At 40.1% G+C, this 20,541-nt stretch overlaps 1 protein-coding gene across 1 annotated transcript in view; it reads right to left on the bottom strand.

Moving 5' to 3' along the window:
- The window catches only part of LOC120989621 (fibrillin-2-like), a 159,282-nt gene that overhangs the window by 120,245 nt on the left and 18,496 nt on the right, over positions 1-20,541 (bottom strand). The window contains exon 3 of the mRNA XM_040417837.1: positions 8,812-8,894. Within this exon, the coding sequence (XP_040273771.1) occupies positions 8,812-8,894 (83 nt within the window). The remainder of the gene's footprint in view (positions 1-8,811; positions 8,895-20,541) is intronic.

Here is a 20,541-nt window from a genome sequence, read left to right as displayed (position 1 = left end):
AGCCAGGACGCTACTGAAGTCCTGGCTGCCATGGTTAGTTAATCACTCGGCAGCATTTACTTACCTGCGGGGCTCTCCTCCTTCTGAGAACTCACAGGTCTATGCGGCACATTGCTGAAGGCATATGCAGCGCATAGAACTGTGAGTTCTCAGAAGGAGGAGAGCCCCGCAAGTAAGTAAATGCTGCTGAGTGAAACTGCCTGCTGCCAGCAATGATGGGGGGGGGGGGGGAGGAAGGGGGAATATACCGCCAGGACGCTGTGATCCGCTCAATTAACCCCTCAGGTGCGGGTTAATTTGCGCTGATCACAGCGCCCTGTGCGCCCTCCCCCCCACCTCCCCAGTATTAAAATAATTGGTGGTCAGTGGGCCCCCCCCTTCCCAGTATTAAAATCATTGGTGGCAGTGGCCACAGGGTCCCCCTCCTCCCCTGGCAGTGTCCACTGCCACCAATGATTTTAATACTGGGGGGAGGGGGGGTTAGGGCGCACTGGCCACCAATTATTTTAATACTGGGAAGGGAGGGGGGGCCCACTGGCACCAATTATTTTAATACTGGGGAGGTGGGGGGGAGGGTGCACAGGGCGCTGTGATCAGCGCAATTAACCCGCACCTGAGGGGTTAATTGAGCGGATCACAGCGCCCTGGTGGTATATTCTAACTTCAAGCGTCCCCATCACTATGGGAATGCCTGGTGGTTAGAATATACCATAGGATCTGAGTTAGATCGTGAAAACTCAGATCGGATGGTATATTCTAACCACCAGGCATTCCCATGGTGACAGGGACGCTTGTCGGGGAGGAGTATGCCGAAGGGCAATAACTGTACTAATTGGGGAATAAAAAATGAATATTCTATAAAACTAATATATGTGATATAGTGCTATATATTCGTTTTTTAGAATATTAGAAAAGAATATATTCGATATAGTGCTATATATTAGTTTTTTAGAATATTCGTCATTTTTTACCATTTAAACTCTTGATTCCACCCTGCTTCTTGCTTGTAGGCCAATGAGTCATTGGCCCACAAGCATTTTAAGCAGGAAGGAATCATGTGTTCAGATGGAGAAAATGACGAATATTCGATATAATGAATATACAGCACTATATTCTCAATATTTGAAAATTATCGAAGTTACGATATTCGCGATTAATATTCGCTATGCGAATATTCCCGCTCAACACTACTGTATAGTGGACTATAAGAAACTTTGTAATATACCAAAAAAAAATAATAATAATTTTTAGCAGCATTTTGCAGCATTCTTCTTCCTCTTTTCATAGACTTCTATGGGCAGCATATACGTCATCGTCTCTTTAAATAGGCTTTCTATTGTATCATTTCTCTCACTGCAGCTCACTCTTCTTGTCCACACAGTCTTCTTGTCTCTCAAGATGGACTTAGCAAAGAATGTTAGTTTAGGAGGGAAAACATTTTTCTCTGATAAGATATATTAGTTTCTTATATTCACCTGCACTGCTGATTTATGTAAAGTTTGTTGAAATGACAGGGATCATCTAACATTTGTTCTCTTCATGTCAAAACCAGGCAGATGGACATCTTACACAACCTAACAGTGTGAGTACTCTGCAAAACAACTCTACATAACTCAGCATCTGAAGTTCCTTTTGAGTGAAACATGAGGGGCGTGGAAATTTAGTTATTGTTGGAATAATGTAAATTTTTATAGTTATTGAAACAACTACTTCACTGTGTATGTGGAATATTGTCATGTTGTTAAAGGGTTAGGGTGGGGGCTTGATGTAAGGTGAAGAGTTCAATCACTCACATGACTACTCATTCTGTAGTAACAATAAATAGGAGTTGGTTGAGACCCAGAGATCAGCACAAAAATCTGAAACAATTATATATATATATATATATATATATATATATAGTGACACAGTGAGAGTTTTGGTCTGAGAAAACAGGTATTTTCCTCCCAGCATGTGCTGCTGGGCTGATTTACAGCCAGGTGAGGTCAAATACCGGACCAGATTTTAAGTGCTGGTCCGGGTTTTGGCAGCACCTGGCTGTCCTTAAATAGACAGCTGGGCTCAGAAGCCAGGTCTCTGTGGGATCTGGAAGCCTTGTGTCTGGATGAAGGCTTGCTACCTGTTTGGCGTGAAAACAGGTTAGTGCTGATATGGTCAAGGACTCTTTGAAGCAGAATTGCCGCATGGTGTGAATTACCACCAACTCCGCAAGGTGACTTTTTGCTTGATTTTGACTGCTTTTTTTGTCACTTGCATATAGTGTGAATAAAACACTTTACTTATACAAAAAAGAAAAGAAATAAATCACACATCCAGCTGCTTTGCTTTGATCTAATCCCTGCTACTTTAGCAGAAAACAGCACTAAATAGCGCATGTGTACCGCCTCCTATAATACATGCTAAATGAGGCATTTGTGTACATTTTGATCAAAAGGCATAAGCCCACTCACCACGCCAAGGTTACCTCTATGAGTGGGTCCTACTCTAAAATTGGCGCGGCGCTGCTAAAACACTGAACTGTTTGATCCAAAGAACTTGTTGTTGCCTCTATACTGCGTCCACTAATCCTGTCTACCAGAGCGAAACCCCACAATATACATATATATTTATATAAGATTGGCATGGACACACTTAAAGTTGTATTTTGGTTAAACAACTTATCCCCTATCCACTGGGTCAGTGGGGGTTTGTTTACTGGAACCCTCACCAATGACGAGAATGAATGGAGTGTCAAGTCTATTAATTTCTATGGGACTGATGGAGACTTTTAATGGATCAGTGGTGCGCATTCTCAACCATTACTCTATTCAAACAGGTGACACGGATCCAGTGAATAGGGTATAACTTGCTCTAACTGGAATGCCCCTTTAAGGCTTTCCTGAGGGTTTCCACAATAAAGCAGGTTTTGATTATCAAGATAAAATACTCTCAAGCCATGAGCAAGTTAAAGGAGTGAAGATGGAGGCAGGGTATTTTTAATAATCCCTCGGTAATCAGTGTACCTTGGGTAAAAAAAAAAGTAATGCTTGAAGGATGCTCTATATGAACAAGCTCAAGAAAAGTTTTACAATAAGAAAGGTAAGCTAGTACAGAAAATGGGATAACTCCCAATCTATCAGCTAAAAAAAAAAAAAAATACAATTCCATTAGTTGATGGAGGAATTCAGGTACTTTTATGATAACCTTTACCAATCCTAATTCTCAGGTTGTAAAAGTGATTTGAGGGAATATGCAGGTCACATTTCCAGCAGTTTCAGAACATATCAGGGTTAGACTGAGTGGCAATATTTCAAAAGTGGAAGTAGATGGGGCTATTCATGCACCTTTAAAGAGGCTCTGTGACCAGGATTTCTTTTGTCTGTATGTTAAATAGCTGCAGAGATATATGCATTCTTATTCATATGCAAATTAGCAAGTTTGAGTACCAGGAGGCAGGGCTGAACCCTTGGGGCACAGCTTTGTAATACCCCCTGTGCATTGCACACCACACTCCTCCTCCCTTTGATTGACAGGGGTAGACAACAGCATGGTGAGGGCAGAGCTGTGCCCTAGCATGTACATATCATATACTCTATGTACTATAGCTTCACCACACTGAGATCTTCTCAGAAAGCTAATATACATATTACTGCTGTATTCACAGGCACAATATATGATTATAATGATACCTGTAATATGTTAGCTTATAAGCATAGAAAAAACATGCATCTCTATGTGGTAATGTTATAGTTTAGTGATAAGTGCTTAGTTTTGTATATAGAAATCCTAAGTTCAAGTCCCAGGAGAAACTCCCCTAAACATTTTTCAGTTATTTTTTTTCTCTCGCATTTAACCCATAATAAAAGGCTATACTATAATAAATAATATAAAATCATATAACAACAATAAAAGGCCTTACTATATTGTAGTAGATGATAGGTAGATGCTGGGACACAGCTCTGGCCTCAGCATGCTGATGTCTAGCCCTGTTAATCAAGGGAAGGGGGGAGTGCGCAGAGCACAGGGGGTGTTACAAAGCAGTGCTCAAATAACTTCTCATTTGCATATGAATAAAAAATATATATATTTCTCTGCAGCTGTTTAGCATATAGACCAAAGAAAGATATAGTTTTTATCTGTATGCCTACCAGGCAGTATGTCTAGTTTAATAGGGTTAATGCTGACAGAACCTCTTTAGAAAGTAAACAAGAATATGGGATTCTAATTTACACATTCCATGCATTTATGGCACAACATAACACTACATTTTGGAAATTTTATGTTCAATTTATATGCATGTCTAATGTTCCCAGAAGTAATGTTTTGTACTTTTCTTTTTTTTTTTTTAAGTCTTCAAAAACCTAATAAACACAGCTAAGAGTTCTCATAGATGGAAGTGATAGAAACAGTAACACAACACCAGTGTGTTCTTCAGGGAGGAACAAAAATACCAAATTTCAAAAAAGCAAAATGTGGATAAATAGAATTGTAAAGAAAGCAATAAATGACAAAAACAAAGCATTTAAATCACTAAAACAGGAGGGGTGCAAGGAAGCATTGAAAAACTATAAGGAAAAAATTTGAATATGTAAAAGACAAATAAAAGCAGCCAAACTAGAGACCGAGAGATTAAATGCCACAGAGAGTAAAACTAACCCTAAAATGTTTTTCAATAATATAAATGGTAAAAAGTATAAATCTGAAGGTGTCGGCTCTTTACAGAGTAATGAGGGGGGAGTTGCAGAGAGCGATGAGGAGAAAGCAAAGCTATTAAATATTATTTTTTCTCCACTGTATTCACTGAATAAAATAATGTCAGTTGAAGAATGTAAAAGTAAATTCCCCATTAAAAGTTCCCTGTCTGACCCAGGAAGACGTACAGCGGCATCTTAAAAAGATTAAAATAGACAAATCGCCAGGACCAGTTGGCATACACCCCCCCGTATCCTAAGAGATTTAAGTAATGTCATAGCCGGACCCTTATTTCTTATATTTGCAGACTCTATACTGACAGGAAGTGTTCTACGGGATTGGTGCATGGCAAATGTGGTGCCAATATTCAAAAAGGGTCCAAAAACAGAGCCTGGAAACTTTAGGCCGGTAAGTTTAACATCTGTTGTGGGTAAACTGTTTGAAGGTTTTCTGAGAGATGCTATCTTGGAGTACCGCAATGAAAATAAGCAAATAACGCCATATCAGCATGGCTTCATGAGGGATCGGTCATGTCAAACTAATTAAATTAATTTCTATGAATAGGTTCTAGACTTGACCGTGGCAAATCAATGGATGTAGTATATCTGGACTTCTCCAAAGCATCTGACACTGTACCACATAAAAGGTTAGTATATAAAATGAGAATGCTTGGACTGGGGGAAAATGTCTGAGTAAGTAACTGGCTCAGTGATAGAAAACAGAGGTTATTAACGGTACACACTCAGATTGGGTCACTGTCACTAGCGGAGTACCTCAGGGGTCAGTATTGAGCCCTACTCTCTTCAATATATTTATGAATGATCTTGTAGAAGGCTTGCACAGTAAAATAAAAAAAATTGCAGATGACACTAAACTGTGTAAAATAGTTAACATGGAAGAGGACAGTATACTGCTACAGATGGATCTGGATAGATTGGAGGCTTGGACAGAGAAGTGGCAGATGAGGTTTAACACTGACAAATGTAAGGTTATGCACATGGGAAGGAATAATGCAAGTAACCCGTACATATTAAATGGTAAAACAATGGGTAACACTGACATGGAAAAGGACCTAGAAATTTTAGTGAACCGTAAACTAAGCTGTAGAAACCAGTGTCAGGCAGCTGCTGCCAAGGCCAATAAGATAATGGGTTGCATCAAAAGGGGCATAGATGCCCGTGATGAGAACATGGTCTTGCCACTTTACAAATCACTAGTCAGACCACACATGGAGTACTGTGCACAGTTCTGGGCTCCAGTGAACAAGGCAGACATAGCAGAGCTGGAGAGGGTCCAGAGGAGGGCAACTAAAGTAATTACTGGAATGAGGGAACTACAGTACCCTGAAAGATTATCAAAATTAGGGTTATTCACGTTAGAAAAAAGCCGACTGAGGGGAGATCTAATTACTATGTATAAATATATCAGGGGTCAGTACAGAGATCTATCCCATCATCTATTTATCCCCAGGACTGTGACTGTGACGAGGGGACACCCTCTGCGTTTGGAGGAAAGAAGGTTTGTACACAAACATAGAAAAGGATTCTTTACGGTAAGAGCAGTGAGACTATGGAACTCTCTGCCTGAGGAGGTGGTGATGGTGAGTACAATAAAGGAATTCAAGAGGGGCCTGGATGTATTTCTGGAGTGTAATATTACAGGCTATAGCTACTAGAGAGGGGTCGTTGATCCAGGGAGTTATTCTGATTGCTTGATTGGAGTCGGGAAGGAATATTTTCCCCTAAAGTGAAGAAAATTGGCTTCTACCTCGCAGGGATTTTTTTGCCTTCCTCTGGATCAACTTGCAGGATAACAGGCTGAACTGGATGGACAGATTTCTTTTTTTCAGCCTTATAAACTATGTTACTATTTTAGGCTACTTTCACACTTGCGCTGAGAGCGGATCCGTCTGCTGTCTGCACAGACAGATCCGCTCCTATAATGCAGACGTTTGGATCCATTCAGAACAGATCCGTCTACATTATAGCTTAGAAAAAATTCTAAGTGTGAAAGTAGCCTGAACGGATCCGTCCAGACTTTACATTGAAAGTCAATGGGGACGGATCCGTTTGCAAATTGAGCCATATTGTGTCATCTTCAAACGGATCCGTCCCCATTGACTTGTAAGTCTGTACGGATCCGTTTGCCTCCTCACGGCCAGGCAGACACCCGAACGCTGCAAGCAGCGTTCGGGTGTCCGCTTGCTGAGCGGAGCGGAGGCTGAACGCTGCCAGATTGATGCATTCTGAGCGGATCCGCGTCCACTCAGAATGCATTAGGGCAGTACGGATGCGTTCGGGGCCGCTTGTGAGCCCCTTCAAACGGAGCTCACAAGCGGAGCCCCGAACGCTAGTGTGAAAGTAGCCTTACTATGGAGTAATGCTTTAATGATGGTGCCAGTTACAACCAGAAATAATATATTATGAATCTTGCAGTCATTTTTGTTGCACTCTGCTTATTATACTTCTAAAGTGTTGACGAAATTTGATCCTTGATTAAAACTATGTTATCCAAGATGTAACAGATCGAATACTGACCTGGTTCATATGCTATGGCACAAGTGTTTGATCTATTGGACAACGGTTATAGAAAACATTAATAGATCAAGTGAGGTACTGGTTAGAAGAATTCTGAATGGTCTCTGAGGGAGAGAAAATTTCAGAATTGGTCATAAGGATATTGCTGTCCATTTTTTGTAAGGATTGTGTTTTCTCCTCTCCAGGGAGTTGTGGGGGGCTCTGGGATTTCCTGGTTTTAGTTGTATGATTAGTGATTCTTTCAGGGGAACTCTTCTCTAAGGTGTAAGTTCTGTGGCTCAGTGGTCAGCACTGGTGCCATGCAGTGCTGGGGTTCTAGGTTTGAATGCTAATGTCTGTAAAGCACTGCGTAACATAGTAGAGCTATATAAATGCGTAAAATAAATTGCTATACTTTAATATTACAGTTTGGTATGTGTAATCCCTCATTGATTTGTTGACTTTTTAGCTAGCATCAAATAAAACATTTAGGAAAAGTGTAAAGGTGTAAAGGTGTGCCATCATTTGCCTTTGTTCATTAAGATTTGATTCTGAGAATTGTAATTGTGAGTTATATGTGAATGTTGCACTTACATATCATTATGTGTATGATACTTGTGTATATTTTTTATATAGACTACGTTACTCTACTTTAGGTTTTCATTGCTTATAATGACCTATCTTTCTTCTACTCTATAAAAAACAAGTTTCCGTCTATATTTATATAATTACATATCCTATTAGTTGTGGATTCTTAATTAAGTTTATGTAAGTTTTGCTTGCAATGTTGTTTAATTTACGTTGCTCTGAAGGCTGTGTTAAAATATGGGCAGTTGAGAATACAATTTATGAATGTGCATTAAAGAACAGATAGGTCAGACTGAGGGTGAGGCTGCAATCTCACCATCCTGCATGAATTAAATGCATCTCTAAAGTGGATACATATGTTGATATAACCTCCTGTGAATCGAGAACTATCTTACCACCTGCAAAAGCAAAGCACAGGAAATCATCCCCAAGGCCCAGTGCAGAAAAATTCCCATATAAGGCCTCAGTCTGGATAAATAAGTACATATGGCATGTTTGTAACACCTCTAGGGGAGAAACAAAGGGAAGTCTTCAGTGTTGCTGACCTCAGAAGTCACAGTATTACATGACTCAAATGGGGCAATCTTTGTCTTTTAGTGCACAAACGGTAAATTAGGGAAATTTCTACTATCCTTAAGACACGGAGGACCACCATGCATTACAGTGAAGTGACTTCACAACCCCAGGATGAGGAACAGACGCTTAAGTTAGGTCATTAAGCTAAAATCATCTGGCACAAGTTATTACAATTCAAGACACCATTCAAGTACATGCTCCCTTCCCATGTAAATAATAGTAAACCTGTGAGGCTTGGACAGAACACCCAGCTTGTGAAGAAGAGACATATAGGCGTAAAGTCTGAATAGCAGTTTTTGAGTAATGTAGCTAGAAGACTTGGAAGGTGGTAAGAAAATTTGACCTGACCACAACACTGACCAACAATTTTTATATTCCTAAGATTTAAGACCAGATTTGGTGCCCAGTGAACTTTGCAAGAGGTTCCTTAATATTGAGAAGAAAGGAAATCTATACTTACGAACAATACACTGGTTTCCGCCTGGTAGTGTTTTCCACCCTGGGCAACAATATGAATGAAACCGAGATCCACAAACATTTGGTCTAAAAAGAAAATAAAACAAAATTTAACTTTATTTAACTGTGAATTATCTGAAAAAAATGCTTATGGAAACAGTCATATGGCTTAAAGGGGTTGTCTGGGATTGGTGACATTTGTTTAATAGCACCAAAGTCACCTTAAGTGTATATATATCTGTGTGTTAACTTTATTTTGCTATTGTGATCCCCCGATTCATCAGATTGCCAGACGGAAGTGAGGATTTTCTAAATCTGAGTGACGTATCGGGCTCTTTTGTGGAGAGTGAAGCCTCTTCTTCCGCTTCGGAAGGAGCCCGGTGACGTCACAGGCACACAAGGGCATTCTGCAGAGCGCAGGGATGGAGGTTAGTAGGCAGTAACTGGCAGCGCTAGGCAACGCCCCTCCTCTGGGCCGGTGACGTCACCGGGCATTTAGCAGCGTTATCATCTAAAGAAGGAGGCAGAGGACTATGCTATTTAGCATAGTCCACACCTCCCATCTACATTACATATGAGTGGCAGGAGGCGGAATAGCAATGAGGGGGAGGGATACACGGAGGAGTGGAGACTGCTGTGACAAATAGCCTGGCAGCGGGGATGGGACCCACAAGGCAGTGCGGCCGGAAATTACATAACCCAGTTTCAGAAATATAAACGTTCCGTGGGGGACCGTAGCAGCACTGGAGAAGTGCTGAAAATATTGAAAGCCAACAGGGGGACATTGAAACTGCTAGACAAGGTGATATTGCATGTTTGATCCCGGACAACTCCTTTAACAAAGAAGGTTGGTATTGGTATTCTGCCACAGAACTTTCCATGCCAGGAATAAAATAAAGATCCTGTGTTTTATATAGTAAGGATGAAGCAAGGGTACCGTCAATATCATGACTTCATAGAACCAAAAGTCAACGAATGATTGTGTGTAAAAATAGTCTGCCCCTTTTCATGGTCTATTTTGGCCAGACTGTCTAATAGAAGATGGAATCTTGTACCTGAAATAAACATTCTAGACTAGATAAGGTTATCAACTCAAAAACATTGGCCTCCTAATAAGAACACTAATGCTGCTGGCACCATCTAAGTTGTGTGTAATCTACCAGGTTATCTTACAGCTACTAACCAACAGATGCCTCTTTCATTTCCCAGTGTCTATTTAAAGGAGTTTTCCAGTTTCATGATATTGATGATGACCTATCCTGAGATTTGCCAAATCTCTTTAATTTTGCTGGTACTGTTCTGCTGTGGTTTTTCTGCATGACAATCCACATGGAAAAACATATGCAATCCGCAACATTTTCAGATAGCCTTTGAACAGGTATGCTAGTGTAGCATGCATTGAGATGTATAGTGTAGGCTAGCCTGTGCTTTACATAACAATGCCATGCTCGCAAAGAAGGTCTGTGCTGCGTCACAGTACTAAAGTATGTATGTATAACGATTGATTGTAATAAAGGTGTTTTCAATCAAAAATGGGGTTACCAAAAAGTTATGCAGCTTTTAATAGATATACTTTTAATGTGAGCCAGATAATGGCCCATTTGGTGACTATTAGGAAATAAAGAATTTGCTGATTTTAAATTTTTTATTTTGCTTTGTATCTAACAGGAGAACAAGGAGCTGAAATCCATAAAAAATACATGAAAATACACAGCCATAATACTCAAGTTTGAAAAAAATAGGGTTAAGGAAAGAGTAAGAGTAGTATTCCTCTATTTACATTGAACTTATTTAGGGCAGAAAGCGACTATACAAGTATAGAATAAGGCTGAATGGAAGTATATATTCCTGTAAAGCTGAACTGTCACTTCTATATGGGGCCCTACTGTTTTTACATAGTGTGACACAGTGAGGGGTTGTGTCTGAATGCCCGGGTCACCAGATGGTTTTTGTCTCTGCAGAACTTTAATTTCTCGGTAGAACACAGAGCAGGCCGGCTGCAGAGAAACGTGGATGCCCTGACCTCGGTGCATTGCCTGGCGTATGTGACACAGTGAGGGGTTGTGTCTGGCAAGGCAGGTATTTTCCTCCCAGTATGTGCGGCTGGGCTGGTTTACAGCCAGGTGAGGTCAAATACCGGACTGGAGTTTAAGTGCCGGTCCGGGTTTTGGCAGCACCTGGCTGTCCTTAAATAGGCAGCTGGGCTCAGCAGAGATGACTCTGTTTTTGGGATCTGAGGTTTGGTGCCGTGCTAAAGGACTGAGAGCCGCATGCTGGGGAAACAGGCCCCCTAAAGCCTGCTGTGGACTACTGAAGGCAGAACTGCCAGCAAGGTGACTTGTGTTATATGAACTTTCCATTGTGTGTGAATTAACACCAAGACTGCAAAGTTACGTGCTGTTTTGTGCAATTGCCTCCCTTGAACAAACACTGACGTTTTGAGTTAAGAACTTGTATTTTGCCTCTGTACTGCGCCCGCTTACCCTATCTACCAGAGCGAAACCCCACGATAGGCACAGAGGTTTTGGCTGGATTGTGTATAAACCCAAAAGAAAAAAAGGTTGCACCATTTTCCATCCAACATAGTATCTCCGTAATATGGTGCATATAACACTGTACAGTGTCATGTGAAGTGCCTGTGTTTCCATGTAGCAAAGCCCTAACCTGATCCAGTTTTACGTTTCAGAAAAAAAGACCAAAAATGTAGGCTGTTGGTGCTGCATATGTCACTGTTTCCACAGATCTGCCTGTATGCATACAGTGCTGCATATGTCACTGTTTCCACAGATCTGCCTGTATGCATACAGTCTTTGTATGTGAAAGTCTTTAAAGAGGTTTTCAAAGATTTTTTTTACTGATGACCTATTTTCTGGCGAATTCAAGTGTTTATTAAATCAGACATGTCAAAGAAAGTTGACAGGTCCTCTTTTAGCTGGCCGTCAGTCATAGCACACACCGAAACTCTACAACTAATATGTAGCTAAGCACGTGGCCTTATACAGAGTATGACTTAAAAAGTCCTGTTTTCAAACTTGGCATTTCTGTGTAGTTTTTAGATGAAAGGTTTCATAGCAGAATCGATCAGCTTAGCAGTATCAGGTGTTAAATAGACTTCTCCTTTTAGACTCAACTCCTGCTTTTGACTACAAGAAAAAAATACTACACCAAAACTGAAAACTGTGAACTAAGCAAAAAAGAGGCATCGCTTGCACAAAAACTGCTAGCAGTGAATAGCAGCCAATCATATTCCACGCTCATATTATTCAGGACAGGGTCCGAAATTAAATAAGGGATCAGATCGGTTGCTATAGGCAACACTGGCACTTTTTATTATTATTATTTTTTTTTTTATGTGGAAGCCACTGCATTTGCTTAGCTCAGTACTCTCACAGGTTTAAAACCTAGATGCATGCATATTGTACTTTTATGCCCCTGTGACCAACTATATAGAACCACTGATATATAATGTATAGAACAGATACATCCAAGGCTGAATTATAGGGATTAGGCCCTCCATCATATTCTTGGGCTTTTTTCACCTGTGTTTTGTTTTTTCATAGCTACACTTGCTGTTCTTGCATATAATGCTTTACCCAGGGAACTTTACAGACCTTCATTTGGCCTTGGATACAACCTCTAATTACATCCACACACTCCCCAAATTGCTTAAATGGACATGGTAAGGGCATCCTACACTGAAAATTCAGTTGCGAAAAAACAAAAAAGTGCCTGTGAACGAACACAGACAATAAATACACATATTTGTACTGCTATCTATCTAACCAACCTGAAATATTGATTCTTCTCAGAGCACTTGGGTAGTCAGAAGGCTTGGGCAAGGTGGAGGTGCTCACAAAATGAAAAAGGGAAATCTTTGTAAATTCATTGACGGTCCTTATCAATACTAGATATAAACCATTGATCTGGGCTTGTAGTAGGGCTTCGTAAATATGATTCCAGGACACTGTAATCTATAGACTGGATCAGCTGATTTCAGTGGGAACCAATATGTATGGTGGCCTCATGCCTTGAGTTCAGGATATTGTTTATAAGGGTCAGTCTTAAAGGAAATGTGTCGCCAAAAATTTTGTCAGCCAGTTAAAACCAGATACTAACACATCTCCTTTTTTTCTAATCTGTTTGTATTTTATGATTGTAGATTTTTTTATTCTATTTTCTGAACATAATTATGGGATCGGCCATCTTGCCTAAGCTGTTCTTAACAGCATTTACACAGTATTAAGAAAATCACTTTATGGCAGCCCCATGGTCCAAAGACACAATGTGCAGGAGGGGACCTCATTGACTTATATGGGAGAGTTTTCTGGGCATGGTCTGTGACCTGAGCTGAGGTCATTGTACAAGGAAAGAATAGATAAGCTTTGACAATCACTGATTATGAGTGGTGGATCCTGTGTTATCTGTACACAGAGTTGATATACAGTCAGGTCCATAAATATTGGGACACCGACACAATTCTACCATTTTTGGCTCTATACACCACCACAATGGATTTGAAATTAAACAGACAAGATGTGCTTTAACTGCAGACTGTCAGCTTTAATTTGAGGGTATTTACATCCAAATCAGGTGAACGGTGTAGGAATTACAACAGTTTGCATATGTGCCTCCCACTTGTTAAGGAACCAAAAGTAATGGGACAATTGGCTTCTCAGCTGTTCCATAACCAGGTGTGTGTTATTCCCTCATTATCCCAATTACAATGAGCAGATAAAAGGTCCAGAGTTCATTTCAAGTGTGCTATTTGCATTTGGAATCTGTTGCTGTCAACTCTCAAGATGACATCCAAAGAGCTATCACTATCAGTGAAGCAAGCCATAATTAGGCTGAAAAAACACAACAAACCCATCAGAGAGATAGCAAAAACATTAGGCGTGGCCAAAACAACAGTTTGGAACAGTCTTAAAACGAAGGAATGCACCGGTGAGCTCAGCAACACCAAAAGACTCGGAAAACCACGAAAAACAGCTGTGGTGGAAGACCTTATAATTCTTTCCCTGGTGAAGAAAACACCCTTCACAACAGTTGGCCAGATCAAAAACACTCTCCAGGAGGTAGGTGTATGTGTGTCAAAGTCAACAATCAAGAGAAGACTTCACCAGAGTGAATACAGAGGGTTCACCACAAGATGTAAACCATTGGTGAGCCTCAAAAACAGTAAGGCCACATTAGAGTTTACCAAATGACAGCTGAAAAAGCCTTCACAGTTCTGGAACAACATTCTATGGACAGATGAGACCAAGATCAACTTGTACCAGACTGATGGGAAGAGAAGAGTATGGAGAAGGAAAGGAACTGCTCATGATCCTAAGCATACCACCTCATCAGTGAAGCATGGTGGTGGTAGTGTCATGGCGTGGGCATGTGTGGCTGCCAATGGAACTGATTCTCTTGTATTTATTGATGATGTGACTGCTGACAAAAGCAGCAGGATGAATTCTGAAGTGTTTCGGGCAATATTATCTGCTCATATTCAACCAAATGCTTCAGAACTCATTGGACGGCGCTTCACAAGGCAGATGGACAATGACCCAAAGCATGCTGCAAAAGCAACCAAAGAGTTTTTTAAGGGAAAGAAGTGGAATGTTATGCAATGGCCAAGTCAATCACCTGACCTGAATCCGATTGAGCATGCATTTCACTTGCTGAAGACAAAACTGAAGGGAAAATGCCCCAAGAACAAGCAGGAACTAAAGACAGTTGCAGTGGAGGCCTGGCAGAGCATCACCAGGGATGAAACCCAGCGTCTGGTGATGTCTATGTGTTCCAGACTTCAGGCTGTAATTGACTGCAAAGGATTTGCAACCAAGTATTAAAAAGTGAAAGTTTGATTTATGATTATTATTATGTCCCATTACTTTTGGTCCCTTAACAAGTGGGAGGCACATATGCAAACTGTTGTAATTCCTACACCGTTCACCTGATTTGGATGTAAATACCCTTAAATTAAAGCTGACAGTCTGCAGTTAAAGCACATCTTGTTTGTTTCATTTCAAATACATTGTGGTGGTGTATAAAGCGAAAAATGTTAGAATTGTGTCGATGTCCCAATATTTATGAACCTGACTGTAATTACAGGCAAAATTAGAATGAGTTAACTGCAGTAAAGTAATCTGTACAAACCAAGAAGTGGCGCCAATTATTAGACATAGCGGCCAGTGCGAAAACTGCAGGATTTTCGGTGACATGGAAAATTATAAATAACATCATCAAAAATTATTAAAAAATATGTAACATAAAAAGTGATTTAAACAGCAGGTCATTTTCTGATGACACATTCCCTTTAAGGATGCTTTACATGAGTAGAAAATTGATTTGATCAAACGACAAACTATTGAATATTCAAGTTTTTAGTGTTCAATTGACAACCCTTTAGATGCATAGAACCTTGTGTAGATCTTGTAAGTGCAATTGTGGAATAGATCTTTCCAGGCACACTGTTGGATTTCCACCCACTGTGAAATCATCTGTGCTATAAACTGTTTACGCCTGTGGAATTCTAAATGATGAACAGTGATTTAGGTGTCTACATCAGCGATTCCAAGAGCTGCAAACTAAATGATTATCGCTTGTCATTCGATCGTTTGGTGCATTTACACTACTTGATAACTGATATCACGATTTTTTAAATGATTATCTACTCACGTAGACGGGCCTTTAAAGTGAGTAGATCTTTAAAGATACAAAAGCATCTGTCACAAAAATACTGCTTTTCTCTAGGAGTAGGGTTGCACAACCTGAGGCCCACGGGCCGCATGCAGCCGACAGAGCCCTGGTTTGCAGCCCCAGTCCTGCTAAGCTGAAACACAGCTGATCGTGGATCAGACAAATTTGCTTCAAATTGCAACTTGTGAATGAACATGGCACAAAGAGGCAATAAAAAATAAAATGATATAATTTACCTACATACACGCAAGTAAAAAATACCCTAAAAATACTATATTACTGATATGCCCCCAAAATTGGGGATAGATACACTAAAATGTAGACTTTGAAGTTGGAGTTATGTATACAGCTAGAAAGTAAGAGCTATCACTTGTCTCAGTGTGCCTTTTCAGGGACATGTTACTATAATTTTATACAGGTGTATTTTTATTGTGCTAACAATGGATGCATTTACTGAGTCAAGACATTTCTAAGACGTTTTATGAAAATAATTGCAGTGTCTTTCCGCTTTGAAGTAATTATGTGAAAACATTCTGGAAGCAGGGAAGAGGACATACCATTGTGCTTCAAAGACTCACAGGGTGCTGATCTCTCACCCACATCTCCTTTGTAACACCGATAGTATCATAAGCAGAGCAGCACATCTGTGTACCAACATCTATACAACCCACACTCAAGATAAACCACCCTCTGTCTCCTCTGAAGTTCATGTATTTTCATTGAAAACATCCTGCCGCTCAGACAAGCTATTTGTCTTATTGATGGTATCCAAAGGTTTCTGCTCTACATCTGATGATAAAATTATTTTGTTTGCATATAGGGGCTAACATAAGAAAGAATTGTCACATTCTAAAAGGGAATGCCAAAAAGTTAGGGATATTTGGCTTTCGGGTGAAATTTATGGAAAACGTAAAAAGTTCACATCACATGATATTATATCATGAAAGTAGGGCATTTAAGTAGAAGCATGCAATGGTGATTTCCTCATCTCAAACAATAAAATCTAACAACAGTGGTGGGTATACCCCTACAGAAATGTCAGTGTCTCAATAACTTGTCATGTAGCCTTGATCATCAATTACAGCTTGACAATGACGTCTCATACTGTTCACAAGTCGACTTATTGTCTGCTGAAGCATGGCACTCTTCTTGAAGGGCAGCCCTCAGGTCATTGACGTTCTGGGGTACAGAGTTACGAGCCTCTACACAGCGACTCAGCTGATCCCAAAGGTTTTGAATGAGATTCAGGTCTGATGAAAATGCAGGCTTCTCCATTTGATATACCCCAGTCTCCAGCAGCTGTTCCCTAATGATGCGACCTTGATGAGCTGGGGCATTGTCGTCCATGAAGATGAAATTAGGCCTGTGTTGTTCATGCAGAGGCACAATGACTGGATTAATGATGTTATTCAAGTAGTATGGGCTTGTCACTGTACCATTCACAAAGTGTAGGGCAGTTCTGTATTGACTATACACACCTGCCCACACTGTAACACCACCACCACCACCAAAGGCTCGTCTGCCATTCAGATTTTGAGATCCTGTGCTGGATCTCAAAACCTGAATAAAAGACGCTGATGTGAAAGTAGCCTAATGAGGGATCAGGTTACATGCTTCCTATAAAAGTCTATGGACAGAAGAGGGGATGGAGAAAGCTCTGGCAAAGTGAAAGACAGAAAGACACTCACAGACAGTGCTAAGGACTTTGGTAAACGTTCAATCTCACCCCACTGCTGGATTCACTGATACACTATATTAATTACAGCTGTACTGTACTGCTGCTTCAGAAGTTGAGCTACAGAAAAATAGATGAGCAATATATCCTGTTCTTTGCAGGTGCTGTGTATGGGAGACATTATAACAGCAAATTTTTGCTCATGAAAAACTGACAATTAGACACAGAGCCCGCAGAAAGGTAAACTTTTGATAAATTCAGGATACAAGACATAATGAGCAGAGATGGAGATATTTTCTATTCTCATATGAAGTGCAGTAGATCCCCATAAAAATCTACAGATGCACTCCCATGGCTCTGAAGCACTTGATTATTGTATGCATTCCAAATATAGCAGTGGGAATGCCCACATGGCTCTACTGAGCCAAACTTACAGCATCACAGATACTCCCCCTTCATTCAAAGTTGTCCTTAAAGGTGTTTTTACACCTTTTTTTTATAACTTATTACTGAGGCTTTTCTGATGTGTATATTTTTATTTACTGGCATTTTCAAAATGCAAGAAAAAACATGACAATAGTACAAAAAAATCCTAAATAATTGTACAATCTACAAGACTACAAATAATTAAGATGTGATTGAAAAATGTTCTATGCTTTTCTCAATTATGGAATAATTAGAAGAAAAAAATGATTAATCTGGGTATAACTAGTAAAGAAGAACTACATTGAGATTCATTGTTCTTAAAAATGTTTTGCTAATCATGTCCCAAAAGCTTTCATGTGCTTTGAAGTTAGTGAGCAAGCCTGGACGAGCTTGACATCTATGCCCACAAGCTATGGGAGCAGAAGGCCAGACACAGCTGTTTTATACAGACCTGTAATTTCCACTTTCAGAAATGTGCGTGTGCTGATATTCATATATGCTCGGAAAGTCCTTAGTCACCTAAATGTTGCCAATTCCTAGTAATTATATGTTCACAATCTTCATGGTAAAAGGAAGAAGGAGTTGCTTCACAATAACCACAATTGTTTGTGGGATTGTGGAATGCTACAGGGATCCAAGCTCCAAATGACTGTGCTGTTCATGTTTGTAAGACATATGCAATGAAACGGAACCTCAGCATATGGTGAATAGAGCAGATAATGGACAAACAGGAAAAGTCTTAGACATTGACTGGCAACTTTTACCACTTCAGCTGTTGCTGATTTGTGTCTTCCATCATGTGGATTCAGCTGGTTAAGGAGTGGGCTGTTATACACCACCATCATCTTGATAATGTATCATTGCTATAATTGTGATGAAACATACTACTCTTTTGCATGTGTATAGTTGTTTAAGGATTAGTACTTCATAAAATGTAATTTTATCAGCTTTTTAACCCCTGGCAATCAGCTTTAATTGTCGGTAGAAGTTCTCTGCAAATATTACATGTTACCCATTAATGGTCCAAAGTAGGAGTCAAGAAGAATCACCACCTATGATGATAATAAGGCTTGATAAGGACATAAATTTTTTTGTCCTGATCGGACAACCCCTTTAATGCTCTTGAAGAAATATTAATCTCTCTGATGGGGCAGTAAATTATTATCAAATCCCTAACATATAGTTTACTTTTAACCACACTTCAGATAATCCAGCATAGGATTAAATATCTCTGTGGTTGCTCACCCAGTGTTGTCAGCAGAGAATGAGCACCATTTACACATCTTTCATGCTGTGAACCAAGGGGTCAAAGAGTTTGTGGCAATTTGGTGATGGTTTTGTGCTCTGCTTTCTCCATCAACATTGAACTGAAGGGAGGGCAACTGTGGAAACTTGAAACTATTTATGACTTTTTTTAAACTAATACTTGAATCATTCCCTCTAAGAAAAGAATCACGTCTTCTCTTTGGCAAGAAATCCTTGAGAACAGATGGCCTATATGACCAGTATGAAGGAACTAATACTTTTAGCTAAGAAATATAGGTTTTATGAATCAAATTTGTAGACATTACCTAAAGAGACCAAGTTTCCATCCTATTCCAAAATAAAATGTGACTACCCGACTACTGCAAAATTATAGCTGAAGATAATTTATCATGGCATAGAGACTTTACCACAAATCTGTCTTTCTACCTATGATTTCAACATGCACTCCTTCAACATCTTTCATTATTTCATAGTACTGTATAAATGCCCAGTTCCAGAAAAAATTAAAAACTCTATTGAAATGCAAAGTACTTGGGGAAAATAATTTCTGACCCCCTACTGGCAATCACAAAGTTCTCTTGATCAGCATTTTACACCATTAGCACAAGTATACTGTATACTACCAAGCCTGGCAATTTCCCCAGGTCTCTTACTGTGGGCTAAACATCTAACTTCTTTGGTGTCCTCTTTATAGATAACCAAATTTCCTGAAATTCAATTCTAGCGAATCAGTTGTATGAATAAATTCTACCAAATTCAAAAGTGCTCAGATTGCCCCGGAAAGTCATATATGACACTCTAAGGTCTCTTAGGTCTGTATCCAACCCCTTTGAAGTGCTCTAACACCAAGACAACATTAGTAATGTCAAAGTGACAGTGACATGTTTGTCTATGGGAAACGATAGCAACTGGTGTGTTTAAAGGGTTTCTACCACCAGAAATACTGTTATGTAGCTGACTGACATTAGCGATTCGCCAATGTCAGCACTACATAACAGTATGTTTCTAACATTAGTCCCTGCAGCCGTTTTTGTTAAAAAAAGCACTTTTATAGATATGCTAATGAGCCTCTAGGTGCTATGTGGGCGTCATTAGCACCTAGAGGGCTCCGTCCACTAACCACTTCAGCCGCCCATCGCGTCCCTCCAGCCCGCCCCGCTCCTGTTGATTGACGTGAAACTTCTCAGCAACTCGTACCAATTCCCGCGCCTGCGCCGTGCGCTTCTGTATTCTCCCGGCACTGGCTTCCCCACTGCGCCTGCGCCAACTACATTGCAATGAGGAAGCCGGCACCAGGAGCGCGGCATTCACTCACTGCGCCTGCGCCAAATACAGAAGCGCACGGCGCAGGCGCGGGAATTGGTACGAGATACTGAGAAGTTGCAGGGACTAATGTTAGAAACATACTGTTATGTAGTGCTGAAATTAGGGAATCGCTATTGTCAGTCAGCTACATAACAGTATTTCTGGTGGTAGAAACCCTTTAATAACAAACTGCACTGTCAGATGTATTTTCCATGTAAGCATGGTCCAAAAAGTATCCCTTTTTGGAGACAGATGCCTTCTCTGTCTTCTGACCTATAAAACAGTGGCTGCCATTTTGAGATTTTTTTTTAAATCAAATTGCAAAATTATTGAGAAATTCAACATGGATTTGTTTAATTTAGAATCAATTCGCTC

This window comes from Bufo bufo, chromosome 2 (genome assembly GCF_905171765.1).
Source record: "Bufo bufo chromosome 2, aBufBuf1.1, whole genome shotgun sequence".
NCBI lineage: Eukaryota > Metazoa > Chordata > Amphibia > Anura > Bufonidae > Bufo > Bufo bufo.
Note: the sequence above shows the minus strand (reverse complement) of the source record. Positions and strands in the feature narration are given on the sequence as shown.